This window comes from Trachypithecus francoisi, unplaced genomic scaffold (genome assembly GCF_009764315.1).
Source record: "Trachypithecus francoisi isolate TF-2019V2 unplaced genomic scaffold, Tfra_2.0 Lachesis_group20, whole genome shotgun sequence".
Taxonomy (NCBI): domain Eukaryota; kingdom Metazoa; phylum Chordata; class Mammalia; order Primates; family Cercopithecidae; genus Trachypithecus; species Trachypithecus francoisi.
Window position 1 is genome coordinate 8,148,610 of NW_022681466.1, and position 15,170 is coordinate 8,163,779.

The window sequence follows — 15,170 nt, forward strand, 5'->3', positions numbered from 1 at the left end:
CTTTGGGAGGCTTAGGCAGGCAGATCATGAGGTCAGGAGATCGAGGCTGATTGGCTTTAATGCGACCCCCAGAGCAAATGCCAGAGAAAAGGAAAGTAGGCAAGGCAAAAAAAACCTTTATTTACAAACCAAATGTGAGGGAGGGGCGAGGTTCACCAGCCTCCGGCGATGGAGGCCGACGAAGTCGCTCCGGGGTTCTCGGGCGAGGTTCCCAGGTCCGCACAGGAGCAGGGGCCAAGGAAGCTCGCTCCGGCGCTCTGGGGCGAGGTCCCTGGGTCCCACGCAGGGGGAGGGGCCGAGGAAGCTCGCTCCGGCGTTCTCGGACGAGGTTCCTGGGTCCCGTGTACGAGGAGGGACCGAGGAAGTTCGCTCAGGCGTTCTCGGACGAGGTTCCCGGGTCCCGCGTAGACGAGGAAGGGCCCAGGAAGTTCGCACCGCGCGCCCGCCGGGAGCGGCTTTTATGTCCTGGGCCTGGGAGTGGGAGGGCAGTGGGCGGGACATAGGTGGGTCGGGGGCAGGTCGATAGGTGCAGCTAGGCGCGTTCTGGTTTCTCTCCGTCGGAGGTCGGGTTGCGCCTGCGCAGTCGACCCGTGTCTTTCCCGGGCGCGGGAAAGTTGATGGTGAGGAACCCGGAGCTGCGCCATCTTGCCTCCGTTTGTCCAAACAGAGACCATCCTGGCTAACATGGTGAAACCCCGTCTCTGCTAAAAATACAAAAAAAATTAGCCGGGCGTGGTGGTGGGCGCCTGTAGTCCTAACTACTTGGGAGGCTGTCATGAACCCGGGAGGTGGAGGTTGCAGTGAGCTGAAATCACGCCACTGCACTCCAGCCTGGGCGACACAGTGAGACTCCATCTCAAAAAAAAAAAAAAATAAGTTTGTAGGCTGGGTGTGGTGGTTCACGCCTGTAATCCCAACACTTTGGAAGGCTGAAGTCAGAGGATCACTGAGCCCAGAGTTCCAGAGCAGCCTGGCAACCTTGTGGAGCCCTATCTCTGCAAAAATTTAAAAATTAGCCAGGCATAGTAATGCATGCCTGTAGTCCCAGTTACTCGGGAGGCTGAGGCAGGAGGATCACTTGAGCCCAGGAGGTCAAGGCTACACTGAGCCATGATTGTGCCAGTGCATTCCAGCATTCCAGCCTGGATGACAGAGCAAGACTCGGTCTCAAAAAAAAAAAAAAAATAGAAAAAAAAAAAATTTAAGGAGGCCGGGCGCGGTGGCTCAGGCCTGTAATCCCAGCACTTTGGGAGGCCGAGACGGGCGGATCACAAGGTCAGGAGATTGAGACCATCATGGCTAACACGGTGAAACCCTGTCTCTACTAAAAATACAAAAAAATTACCCAGGCGTGGTGGCGGGCGCCTGTAGTCCCAGATGCTGGGGAGGCTGAGGCGGGAGAATGGCATGAACCCAGGAGGCGGAGCTTGCAGTGAGCTGAGATCACGCCACTGCACTCCAGCCTGGGCGACGGAGCAAGACTCCGTCTCAAAAAAAAAATTTTTTTAAGGAAAAAATATTTTTTAAAACTTTCTTGTAATCTTATTAACAATTATGTTTAACTTGCATCATCTTATTTAATTCTCACAGGTAAGTCATAGCATCCCTATTTGATGAACGAGGAAATAATACTTGGAGAAACGAAGTCACTTGTCTAAAATCACACAACTAATTAGCGGTAAAGCCAGGCCTCTGACTCCAAAGCCCTTGTTTCAACCAGTTGATCATTGTGCATCCTAGCCATGACACAAGGAGGGCATTCATGGTTTTGAAGAGTGTTATTGAATATGATTCTAGTATAATTAAAAACTTATTTCTCCAAAGGACTCATAGAAGGAAATGTCTGCTTTATGAACACTGCAGATTAATGAAAGCACATGGTATCAATAAGAACTCTGCCATCCTCAGTATTATAGCTTAGGCATGTTGTTGCTCAGTCCTCAGACAGCTGCAGTTGCTCTGTATATCACCTTATATAACCCACTTGCATTTCCCATTGAAGAGAAAATGAGGCATAGGATGTACAATGATCTAATGTTAGGCACTTCCTTGACTTCATCAATCTTGGTGGATGAATAAGAAAAATGCGTTTTAAGCTTTGGAGCGTGATTTCAAGCACTCAGTAGTGTTTTGGCAGTAGTCTTGGTAAACTGGAAAAGTCAGGGATTTTTTTTTTTTTTGAGATGGAGTCCTGCTTTGTTGCCCACGCTGGAGTGCAGTGGCATGATCTCGGTTCACTGCAACCTCTGCCTCCTGGGTTCAAGTGATTCTCATGTCTCAGCCTCCTGAGTAGCTGGGATTACAGGGGTGCATCACCACACCCTGCTAAATTTTTTTGTATTTTTAGTAGAGATAGGGTTTTGCCATTTTGGCCAGGCTGATCTGAAACTCCTGACCTCAAACAATCAGCCCGCCTTGGCCTCCCAAAGTGGCGGGATTCCAGGCGTGAGCCACTCAGCCCTGCCCAAGTCTGTGATTTGGCCTGCCTTGTATGGATAAATGAAACTGCAGATTGCAATGAAGACCCACCTCTCTCAGCAGGGCAGGAGATAGGCATGAATCCTTGCCTTGGTAATATTCCTGAGGTAAATATTAGTATAGGTTTTAAAATAACCTTCCCTTTTGTTTTTTGTTTTTTTTTTTTTTTTTTTTTGAGACGGAGTCTCGCTCTGTCACCCGGGCTGGAGTGCAGTGGCCGGATCTCAGCTCATTGCAAGCTCCTCCTCCTCCCGGGTTCACGCCATTCTCCCGCCTCAGCCTCTGGAGTAGCTGGGACTACAGGCGCCCGCCACCTCGCCCGGCTAGTTTTTTTGTATTTTTTTAGTAGAGACAGGGTTTCACCATGTTAGCCAGGATGGTCTCGATCTCCTGACCTCGTGATCTGCCCGTCTCGGCCTCCCAAAGTGCTGGGATTACAGGCTTGAGCCACCGTGCCCGGCCAACCTTCCCTTTTAAAAGCTGAGATTTGATGCCACTGTTGGTATAGAAACATGTAACATATCTTGTGGTCACTTTGGCAGCACAAATACTAAAATTGGAACAGTACAGAGATTAGCATGGCCCCTGCACAAGGATGACGTGCAAATTCGTGAAGCGTTCCATATTAAAAAAAAAAAAGGCCGGGCGCGGTGGCTCACAAAAGTCTCTGATGGGTTTTAATGCCAAATAACTTATTTTTCATAGTAAGGGCGGTGGAAAATTGAGTACTCACAGATATTTTCACAGTTTGAAGGTAACAGGATAGGTCGGGTGTGGTGGCTCACACCTGTAATCCCAGCACTTTAGGATGCTAAGGCAGGTGGGTCTCTTGAGCTCAGAAGTTCAAGACCAGCCTGGGCAACATGGTGAGACCCCATCTCTACCAAAACTACAAAAAATTAGCTGGGTGTGGTGGGACCCACCTGTAATCCCAGCTACTCAGGAGGCTGAGGTGGGAGGATCGCTGGTGGGAGGATCACCTGAGCCTGTGAGGTGGGGGTTGCAGTGAGCTGAGATTGCATCACAGCACTCCAGCCTGGGAGACGGAGTGTGACCCTGTCTCAAAAAAAAAAAAAAAAGAAAGAAAGTGAAAGTAAGAGAATAGAAAGTATTTCTGTACTGCTTGAAGTATCATTTCTGAGAAAGACATGCATAAACATGTACAGTAAGCATAATCTGAAAGAATCATCTTCCATAGTTAATAGAAAGGTGCCCAGGTGGGACTTTAAACACCTGGAGCGAGGGCGTGGCCATGAGGGACACCCTGGGGCAAGGAGCATTCAGGTCACTGGAAATGCATCTCAGACTTGGTAGAGGACAGGGTTTTTACAAACAAATGAAATGTGATTGTATTTTTGTTGTTTTATTTTCAAAAAGAAAAAACTTTTTTAAATTTTATTTTCTCAGGTCTGCCCAGAACAATCTGACAAAGGCGGTAGATGCTTTTAGTAAGTATTTTCTGTATCCGAAATGCAAGAACTGTTCAGGAACAACTTCCACATTTGCCTTTCCCCATTTCCTTGGTAACTTTGGATTGATGACACCCCAGGGTTTACATTTTTCCAGGTATGCTGCTCTGAAATATATTCATCTTCCTTATCAACATCTCTCTAACATGGGGGTTGTGAGGGATGGATGATGGTATGACTGCCCACCTGCCCAGGTGTGTGAGGGAAGTGGAAAGAGGCTGCACAGCACTCAGGTTCTCCCTGGAGTTAAGCGTCTCCTGGGATTTTTGCAGGGTAATTAAGAGCAGACTGTGGCTGGGTGCAGTGACTCACACCTATAATCTCAGCATTTTGGGAGTCCAAGGCAGGCGGATCACTTGAGGTCAGGAGTTCGAGACCAGTCTGGCCAACATGGCGAAACTCCTTCTCTACTAAAAATATAAAAAATTAGCTGGGCATGGTGGGGTGCACCTATAGTCCCAGCTACTCAGGAGGCTGAGGCAGGAGAATCGCTTGAACCTGGGAGGTGGAGGTTGTAGTGAGCCGAGATTGCCCCACTGCACTTCAGCCTGGGTGACAGAGGGAGACTCCATCTCAAAAAACAAACAAACAAACAACAACGAAAAAGCAGATTGCTTGCTAGTTGGAGCAAAGCAGTAGCTCCAGTGACCTGGAAAGTAGTACGAATAATCATGTTCATGCATTGAGAAGTCTTCCTGGCCAAAGACTCTGCTGAATTCTTTGTTTTTTACTCTATGTGATTTTCACAATTCTGTTATATATTATATAATACACACCTATCATTGGCTCAGTTTAACAGAACAGAAAACTGAGGCTTAGAGAAATTAAGTAATTTAGGGGCCAGGCACAGTAGCTCACACCTGTAATCCCAGCACTTTGGGAGGCCATGGTGGGTGGATCACTTGAGGTCAGGAGTTCAAGACCAGCCTGGCCAACATGGCGAAACCCTGTCTCTACTAAAAATACAAAATTAGTCAAGTGTGGTGGCGTACGCCTGTGGTCCCAGCTATTCAGGAGACTGAGGCAAGAGAATCGCCTGAACCCAGGAGGTGGAGGTTGCACTGAGCTGAGATCACGCCACTGCACTCCAGCCTGGGCAGCCGTGAGACTGTCTCAAAAAAAAAAGAAAAAATTAAATAATTTACCCAAGGTCAACCAGTTAGTAGGTGGCTGAGTTGGGATTTGAACCAGATTCTCATAATTTCCTTCAGAAACTTCCAGTGAATCCCTTTTGCTTCTGCCTATGGCTCTCTCAGCTTCTTTGTCTTCCCAGGAGAGGGAATCTGACTGGGGCAGTTACTCTCAAGAAGGGAGCAGCCTTTTGGGGCCATGTGTATTCATTAAGCCTATTGTAGGCCACAGGGTCTTAATGACATGTGGCCCTTATTGGCCCTTGAGTACTTATGATTAGTTTCTAGGTTGCCTTGGGCTGAAGTGCAAATTATTAATCTAATCAGCCATGGCCTGGCTCAGATGACACAAAGCATGTTAACTCTTGGCCAGGAATGCCTGTAGCTTCTTTTTTTAGAAAGGGTCTATGGGCATGACAGTCTGAGCCTTCTCTACATAGTATATTGTTTCAGGAATATATTCATAGTTTTATATATATATGTATGTATATATGTGTATATATGTATATATGTGTGTATATGTGTGTATATGTATGTGTGTGTATATGTGTGTGTGTGTGTGTGTGTATATATATATATATATATATTTTTTTTTTTTTTTTTAAGATGAAGTTTTGCTCTTATTGCCCAGGCTGGAGTGCAGTGGTGTGATCTCGGCTCACCGCAACCTCCACCTCCTGGCTTCAAGCGATTCTCCTGCCTCAGCCTCCCTAGTAGCTGGGATTACAGGCATGTGCCACCACACCTGGCTAATTTTTGTACTTTTAGTAGAGATGGGGTTTCTCCATGTTGGTCAGGCTGGTCTCGAACTCCTGACCTCAGATGATCCACCTGCCTCAGCCTCCCAAATTGCTGGGATTACAGGCATGAGCCACTGCACCTGGCCTTTTTTTTTTTTTGAGACAGAGTCATGCTCAGTTGCCCAGGCTGGAGTGCACTGGCATGATCTTGGCTCGCTGCAACCTCTGCCTCCTGGGTTCAAGTGATTCTCCTGCCTCAGCCTCCCAAGTAGCTGGGACTATAGGCACATGCCACGACGCCCAGCTAAGTTTTGTATTTGTTAGTAGAGACAGTGTTTCTCCATTCTGGCCAGTTGGTCTCAAACTCCTGACCTCAAGTGATCCACCCGCCTCGGCCTCCCAGAGTGCTGGGATTATAGGCATGAGCCACCACACCCGGCTCGGGAATACATTTATAATGATAAATTGAGCCACACGTTATAATTAAAAGGACTAGACTCTGACTCCCTTAGCAAGATAGGAGGTCAATCACTGTCAAAAGTTTGGCTTTCATCTTTGCAGGCCTAGAAACTTGTCTGTTAGAATACCCATTATTAGGCTGGGTGCAGTGGCTCATGCCTGTAATCCCATCACTTTGGGAGGCTGAGGTGGGAGGATCACTTGAGGTCCAGCATTCGAGACCAGCCTGGCCAACATGGGGAAACCCCGTCTCTGCTGAAAATACAAAAATAGCCAGGCATGGTGGTGGGTGCCTGTAATCCCAGCTACTAAGGAGGCTGAGGCTAGGGAATCGCTTGAGCCTGAGAGGCAGAGGTTGCAGTGAGTCGAGATTGCGCTGCTGCGCTCCAGCCTGGGTGACAGAGTGAGACTCCATCTCAGGAAAAAAAAAAAGAATAGCCATTATTGATCACAGAGGCCGGAGGGGAAAAGGACTCAAGCTAAACTCATAGAAATGGCAATTTAACCATTTTTGATGGCACTTGACATTTTTTAGTGAGCTCTTTCATGGCTATTTCCTTCTTGTCAGCAGGCTAGAAAGCCACATTGGCTTACTTGGTGAGCTCGGAGTCATTAAAGGGAGGTAGATGCTGGGCGCGGTGGCTCAAGCCTGTAATCCCAGCACTTTGGGAGGCCGAGACGGGCGGATCACGAGGTCAGGAGATCGAGACCATCCTGGCTAACACGGTGAAGCCCCGTCTCTACTAAAAATACAAAAAAAAAAAAAACTAGCCGGGCGAGGTGGCGGCGCCTGTAGTCCCAGCTACTCGGGAGGCTGAGGCGGGAGAATGGCATAAACCCGGGAGGCGGAGCTTGCAGTGAGCTGAGATCCAGCCACTGCACTCCAGCCTGGGCGACAGAGCGAGACTCCGTCTCAAAAAAAAAAAAAAAGGGAGGTAGATGACCTGGCTTATGGGATAGTGTCCCCAGCCATGGTGAGGCTGCTCCATCATAGCTCCACCTCTGGCTGTCTTTAATGTTAACCAGATTCAGGACATCTCACGTAGACAGTTGGACAGACTTTGCCTCAATTTTGTCTGTAAAAGGAGGCACTGACACATTTTGGGCCACATGCTTTGCATTACGGAGCTGGTCAGTTACTTGATAAGATTGATTTGTCATAGGATATCGGGCTGTCGGGTTTGAATAGGCAGAAGGAAGGCAGCAGCCAAATGAGGTATGGCACATAGGGTGCTGCAGGGAAAGTAGATTCAGGAGCCAGTTCCTGGGCAATTGGGGCACAACAGGAGGTCATGAGGTGGCAAGGGAGCCAGAGGCACAGGGAGAGAGGGAGAATGAATGGCAAGGCTTCACGTGACCTGTGTGTGGCTAGTGCTTCATTTATTAATTAATCATGACATTCCTGTGGTTGGGGCTATGATGGATGTTGTAAAGAGAAGGTTCCTACATACTATCTAAAAGCACTTAATTCCCGAACTGAATTTATACGTTTAGTGTGCTTCTAAAATATGTTCACAAAGTTTTTAAACATTTATTTTTTGATCTTGAGGAAGCAATGCTGAAGTTCATCTTCTAGGATGGATGTCTGAAAACAGCCAAAAAAATGTTCTCAGGCCTGGCGTAGTGGCTCATGCCTGTAATCCCGGGTGGATCATGAGGTCAGGCGTTCAAGACCAACCTGGCCAGGATGGTGAAACCCTATCTCTACTAAAAATACAAAAAAATTAACCGGTCGTGGTGGTGGGTACCTGTAATCTCAGCTACTTGGGAGGCTGAGGCAGGAGAATTGCTTGAACCCTGGGGTGGGGGTGGTGATGGGGCAGAGGTTGCAGTGAGCCATGCCACTTCCCTCCAGCCTGGGCAAAAGAGCTAAACTCTGTCTCCAAAAAAAAAAAAAAAGAAAGAAAATTGTAAGGAAGAGAAACTGTATTTACTCTTTGTTGAGTGGAAGTGGATCATCTGGATCTTCATCATCACATTGAGGAGGAGGAGGAGGGTGGGGGTTGGTCTTGCTGTCTGGGTTGGCAGAGGTAGAAGAAAGTCTGCACAGAAGTGGACCCCTGAAGTTCAAACCCATGTTGTTCAAGGGTCAACTGTGTAAGTAAAGTGCAAATTAGAAACAGTTTTCTTTCTTTTCTTTTTTTTTTAAACGGAGTCTTGGGAGTTTCGCTCTTGTCATCCAGGCTGGAATGCAGTGGTGCAATCTCGGCTTACTGCAACCTCTGCCTCTTGAGTTCAAGGGATTCTCCTGCCTCAGGCTCCTGAGTAGCTGAGATTACAGGTGAACGCCACCACACCTGGCTAATTTTTATAGTTTTAGTAGAAATGGGGTTTTGTCATGTTGGCCAGGCTAGTCTTGAACTCCTGACCTCAGGTGATCTGCTTGCCTTTGCCTCCCAAAGTGCTGGGATTATAGTCGTGAGCCACTGTGCCTGGCCAGAAACAGTTTCTATTGGATATCAAAAGATAAAACATAATTCTCAATATTATGGGTGGGGGGACAGGTAATTACATGCATAAGACTACATTGCTGGCTGGGCACAGTGACTCACGCCTGTAATCCCAGCACTTTGAGAGGCTGAGGTGGGCGGATCATGAGGTCAGGAGTTTGACACCAGCCTGGCCAACATGGCAAAACCCCATCTCTACTAAAAATACAAAAATTAGCCAGGCATGGTGGCTTACACCTGTAATCCCAGCTACTCAGGAGGCTGAGGCAGGAGAATCACTTGAACCTGGGAGGCAGAGGTTGCAGTGAGCTGAGATCATGCCATTGCACTTCAGCCTGGGTGACAAGAGCAAGACTCCGTCTCATGGAAGACTACATTGCTGATATGTACTTGTATTACTTTATAAAAAGTGATTTGTCATTAGGTATCAAAAGTGATAAAAATATTTATAACCTTTGCCCCAGTGGAATAACCAATTTCACTAATAAGATTATCCTCAGGAAATAATTAAATATTGTGGTAAGATCTAGCTACTAAGATGTTTATAGTAGTGAGATACTGGAAATAATTTAAGTACTCAACTGTTAGACATTAGTACATCTGTATAATAGATTACCCTAGCCATAAAAATTATCTCTGTGAATGTTCAAAAAATTCTGCTGTATATTATGTGAAAACAATAGAGTATATATAGATAAAATAGAGTATATATAGTAGAATTTGTTTCTGTAAAAAATGCATAGAAAAAGTCTGGAAGGAGATTCATTAAGGTGTTAGATTCTGCTTTTTTAAATTGAGATATAATTCATATACCATATGGTTCACCCATTTAATCAATTTAAAGAATCCATTGCAAATTCAGTACGAGTTATTATATTCAGAGTTGCGTAGCCATCACTTTACTCAATTTTAGAGCATTTTCCCTATGCACGTTAGAGTCACTTCTCATTCCAGCCTCCTAATCCAACCGCCCTAAGGCACTCCCACTTTCTCCCCTTTCACTACTGTTGCAACCATTCCTCTACTTTCTGTCTATAGATTTGCCTATTCTGGACATTTTATGTAAACAGAATTGTACAACATGTGGTCTTTTGTGCCTGATTTCTTTTAACATAATGGTTTCAAGGCTCATTCATGTCACAATATATTATAAAATTTGAGTCATTTCTATATTTTATGTATTATGAGTTTCAGGGGTCTGTTCTGCCGACCCTGACCCAACAACGGATGAATAAAGTACACAGACACACAGATATTCTGCTTTACCAGTTTGAGCATCTGGGCAGCTTACAAGACTCCATGCAGAGTGCTGTAAACAGTTGGAGATGGAGACCTTCCTGGCTAACACAGTGAAACTCCGTCTCTACTAAAAATGCAAAAAAATTAGCCTGGCGTAGTGGCGGGCACCTGTAGACCCAGCTACTCAGGAGGCGGAGGCAGGAGAATGGTGTGAACCGAGGAGGCGGAGCTTGCAGTGAGCTGAGAGTTTCGCCACTGCACTCCAGCCTGGGCAAATGAGCCAGACTCCGTATCCAAAAAAAAAAAAAAAAAAAGAAAAACAATTGTGACTGTGGCCTTTAAAGATTAATTGACAAAGGCTTGAGTCAACGCCATTAGAGGATAATTGACATTGTGAATGGACTGCCCCAGTAGAAAACAATTAAGCACCCCTGGTAAATCAAAGGTTAGTCTTAGGACCACATGGGTAAACAAGCTAGTTAGATAAACTCCCCACATTCCTTTGTTTCTACTCTAATTTATTTAACTAAGGGGACAAGGCTGCCTTCAGCTAAGTTTATTACTGGAGCTTATGCAAATGCCCCAGGCCTTCCAAGAAGGTTTACGTCTTATAATTTTCCTCACCATCCTGACTGAACTCCCACAGTGAGTAATACATAAAGTTCGTGTACAGGTTTTTGTCTGGATGTGTTTTCAGATCTCTTTGATGCACACCTAGGAATGGTGGAATTGCTGCTTCATGTGGTATTTCACTGCTTAGCCTGTGGGGGAACTGCCAGATTGTTACACAACTTTACATTTCTACTAGCAGAGGATGAGTTTGCCAGTGTTCCCACCTGCTTGCAGTTATTTTCTGGTGTTTTTTTTTTTTTTTTTTTGAGATGGAGTATTGCTCTGCCACCCAGGCTGGAGTGCAGTGGCACAATCTCAACTCACTGCAACCTCCACCTCCCAGGTTCAAGTGATTCTCCTGCCTCAGCCTCCCAAGTAGCTGGGATTACAGGTGTGTGCTACCCCTCCCGGCTAACTTTTGTATTTTTAGTAGAGACGGGGTTTCCCCATGTTGGCCTGGCTGGTCTTCAATTCCTGATCTCAAGTGATCCACCCGCCTCGGCCTCCCAAAGTGCTGGAATTACAGGCGTGAGCCGCCGCGCCCTGGCCCTAGTTAGATCCTTTGCCCATTTTTAAGTTGGATTCTGTTTTCATTAATGAGTTGTAAGAGTTCTTTATATATTCTAGATAAAAGTTCTGGCTAGGCGCGGTGGCTCAAGCCTGTAATCCCAGCACTTTGGGAGGCCGAGATGGGTGGATCACGGGGTCAGGAGATCAAGACCATCCTGGCTAACACGGTGAAACCCCGTCTCTACTAAAAAAAATACAAACACTAGCCGGGCGAGGTGGTGGGCACCTGTAGTCCTAGCTACTCGGGAGGCTGAGGCAGGAGAATGGCGTAAACCCGGGAGGCGGAGCTTGCAGTGAGCTGAGATCTGGCCACTGCACTCCAGCCTGGGCGACAGAGCGAGACTCTGTCTCAAAAAAAAAAAAAAAAATATGATTTACAAATATTTTCTCCCATTTTGTTTCAGCAAGCGCTCTAGGAAGACAAATGTTTTCTGCCTTTCTGTAGATTGACTTTTCATTTTCTTGATGGAATCTTTTGAAGCACAAAACTTAAAAAAAAGTTCCCCCAACTTTATCGAGGTGTAACTGACAGAAATTGTATATATTTATGATGTACAACATGTTTTTGTTTTTGTTTTTTTGAGACAGAATCTTGCTCTGTCACCCAGGCTGGAGTGCAGTGGCATGATCTTAGCTCACTGCAACCTCCACCTTCTGGGTTCAAGCGATTCTGGTACCTCGGCCTCCCGAGTAGCTGGAATTACAGGGGTACACCACCATGCCCAGCTAATTTTTTTGTATTTTTAATAGAGATGGGGTTTCACCATGCTGGCTGGGCTAGTCTTGAACTCTGGGCCTCAAGTAATTCGCCTGCCTTCTGAAGTGCTGGGATTACAGGCGTGAGCCCTAGCACCCGGCCACATGTTTGGATATATGTCTACATTGTGACATGATGGTCACACTCAAGTTTGTTAACATATCCATCACCTCACATAGTTATCTTTGTGTGTGTGTGTGTGTGTGTGTGTAAAATGAGAATATTTAAGATCTACTTTCCAACCAAATTTCAAGTGTACAATAGAGTGTTATTAACTGTCAACACCAAGTTGTACATTAGATCCTCAGAACTCACTCATCCTGCCTAAAGGAAACTTTGTACTCTTTAACCAATATCTCCCTGTTTCCCCCACCCTCCAGCCCCGGCAACCACTATGCTACTCTCTGCTTCTATGAGTTCAACTTTTTAATATTCCACATTTAAGTAAGATCATGTAGTATTTGTCTTTCTGTGTCTGGTTTATTTCACTTAGTGTAATGCTCTCCAGGTTCATCCATGTTGCCCTAAATGGCAGGATTTCCTTTTATAAGGCTGAATAATATACCATTGTGTATACCACATTTTCTTTATTCATCTGTTTAAGGACACTTAGTTGTTTCCATGTCTTTGCTACATAATTAATACACACACACACACACACACATATATAACAGTGCTGTAATGAACATGGGAGTGCAGCTATCACTTTGAGATACTGCTTTCATTTCCTTTGGATATATGCCCAGAAGTGGAATTGCTGGATCATAACATGTTTTTAGTTTTTTCAGGATCTTCCATATTGTTTTCCATATTCGCTGTACCAATTTACATTCTCACCAATAACAGACAAGGGTTCTCTTTCCTCCACATCCTCACCAACACTTGTTATCTTTTGTCTTTTTGATAATAGCCATCCCAAGAGGTGTGAGGGGATATCTTACTGCGGCTTTGATAAAGTTTTTAATTTTGATGTAGTCTGTTTAGTTTTTCTCTTGTTGTGTGTGCTTTTGATGTCCTAAGATTTTGTTTCACCCCAGGTCCTGAAAATTTACTCCTATATTTTCTTCTAAGAGTTTTTTTAGTTTTAGCTCTTCCATTTGGGTCTGTGATTCATTTTCAGTTAATTTTTACATATGGTTTGAGATAGGACTCCAGCTTTATTCTTTTGCATGTCAGTATCCTGTTGTAGTTGCGCCATTTGCTGAAAAGTCTGTTTTTTGGTCTCTCGTCAAAAATCAATTGACTGTAAATATAAACGTTTATCTCTAGATAGATAGAGAGATCCTTATGCCAGTACCATGCTGTGTTGATTCCTGTTTAAGTTTTGAAATCGGAAAGTGTGAATCCTCCAACTTTGTTATTTGTCAAGATTATTTTGGCTGTTGTGGGTCCCTTGAATTTCCTTTTTTTTTTTTTTGAGACAGAGTCTTGCTCTGCCGCCCAGGGTGGAGTACAGTGGCGTGATCAGAGCTCACTGCAGCCTCAACCTCCCAGGCTCAAGCGATCCTCCCATTTCAGCCTCCTAAGTAGCTGAAACTATAGGCATGCACCACCATGCCTGGCTAATTTTTGTAGTTTTCTGTAGAGACAGGGTTTCGCCATGTTGCCCAAGCTAAGCGATTCTCCCAAGTCAGCCTCCCAAATTGTTGGGATTACAGGCATGAGCCACCAGGTCTGGCCATGAATTTTAGGGTCAATCTATTTCTGCAAATAGATTGATGGTTTTTTTAATAGACTTTATGTTTTAGATCATTTTACTATTCATAGCAAGACTGAGCAGAAAGTATAGAGTTCCCGTGTAGCCCCTATACCACACATACGTAACTTCCTCTGTTATTAATGTTCCCCACCAGAGCACATTTGTTATAATGAGCCAATACTGATATGTCGTTATCACCTAAAGACCATGGTTTACATTAGGATTCACTCTTGGTGTGGTACATTTTATGGGTTTGTACAAATATATAATGACATGCATATGTCATAATAGGATCATGCTAGATAATCTCTTAGAATTTCTTTTTGTTAACTAAGTCTTCTGATTATTCTTAAATGAACATGTGGCCAGGAGTGGTGGCTCACGCCTGTGATCCTAGCACTTTGGGAGGCCAAGGTGGGTGGATCACCTGAGGTCAGAAGTTTGAGACCAGCCTGGCCAACATGGTAGAACCCCGTCTCTACTAAAAGTACAAAAAAGTTAGCTGGATGTGGTGGCGGGCGCCTATAATCCCAGCTGCTCAGGAGGCTGAGGCAGGAGAATCGCTTTAACCCTAGAGGCAGAGGCTGCAGTGAGCCAAGATTGCGCCACTGTACTCCAGCCTGGGTGACAAAGTGAGACTCTGTCTCAAAAAAAAAAAAAAAAAAACCAAATAAATAAATAAATAAAATGAACATGCTTTGCTAGTGCAGTTTTTTAAGTTAAAAGTATTGTTTTAAACTTTGCACTGGTCGTGTATTTTTTTCCTGGAAATACTTGAAAGTGATTGGTAAAAAATGTCTTCTTATATTTATTCTTAGTATAGTTCAGTGAAATTAGAGAAAAAAGTATCCTTTCTTACATATGCAGAGATTTAGGACAGTGTTTGTGACTTAGGTAAGTTTTGTGGCCAGCAGATAAATCACAATTAAAATCTGGATCCATGGTTAGTTTTGTATACTAGAGTAGTGGTCCTTAAATTATGAAATGTGAATAGGTTCCAAAAAAGTCAGGTAAATGCAGAGTTTTTAGAAATGCATTATCCATTGCAGATTTCAACTAAATAAACAGTGTAAAAACAAACACTAAAGTGACTAGAAACAAATATGCACAACGCAGGTTCAGTCCTCAGAGCTACAGAGTCAGAATCTTGGAAAGTGGTGCCCAGCTTCTGTATGGCGAAAAACCTGCCCTGTGATTCTGATCTTGAATTCAATCTTAAAGCTGCTCCATGATAATTCTTTAGGGAAGTCAGTGCTTTGCTGATTGTTGACTCTCTCAAGAGCCTAACAGTTAATCATGCCTTTTGAAGTACTTTGTTGTTTTGTTTGATTCTATTTTTTTTTCTCCTTTTCATGTTTTTGTTATACAAGCTGGAAAATGTGCTGAGGAAATGCAACTGTAGAATATATTTAAGCACTTGAAATAAACATTTTATTTATAGGGCAAATTTAGTGCATGCCTTAAGCATTTTAATCTGAAACTTCTATCCCAAAGTGTTCGTTTACTGGCATTATTGACAAGGGGTGTTTTGGTTGAAGGACTGTTGTAGAATGTTTGTTTTATTAAC

At 44.6% G+C, this 15,170-nt stretch overlaps 1 protein-coding gene and 1 non-coding gene across 8 annotated transcripts in view; both read left to right on the forward strand.

Annotated features, from left to right (window-relative positions):
• The window catches only part of MFSD11 (major facilitator superfamily domain containing 11), a 40,922-nt gene that overhangs the window by 14,225 nt on the left and 11,527 nt on the right, over window positions 1–15,170 (forward strand). For all 7 annotated transcript variants that reach the window (XR_004430481.1, XM_033182305.1, XM_033182306.1 and 4 more), the window contains one exon: window positions 3,886–3,926. Coding sequence is in view for 6 of the 7 variants with exons in the window: in XM_033182305.1 (XP_033038196.1) it covers window positions 3,886–3,926 (41 nt within the window). In the remaining variant the exon portion in view is untranslated. The remainder of the gene's footprint in view (window positions 1–3,885; window positions 3,927–15,170) is intronic.
• On the forward strand, window positions 3,005–3,108 carry LOC117068170. Its single transcript, XR_004431019.1, has one exon. It is a non-coding gene; the product is annotated as a U6 spliceosomal RNA (small nuclear RNA).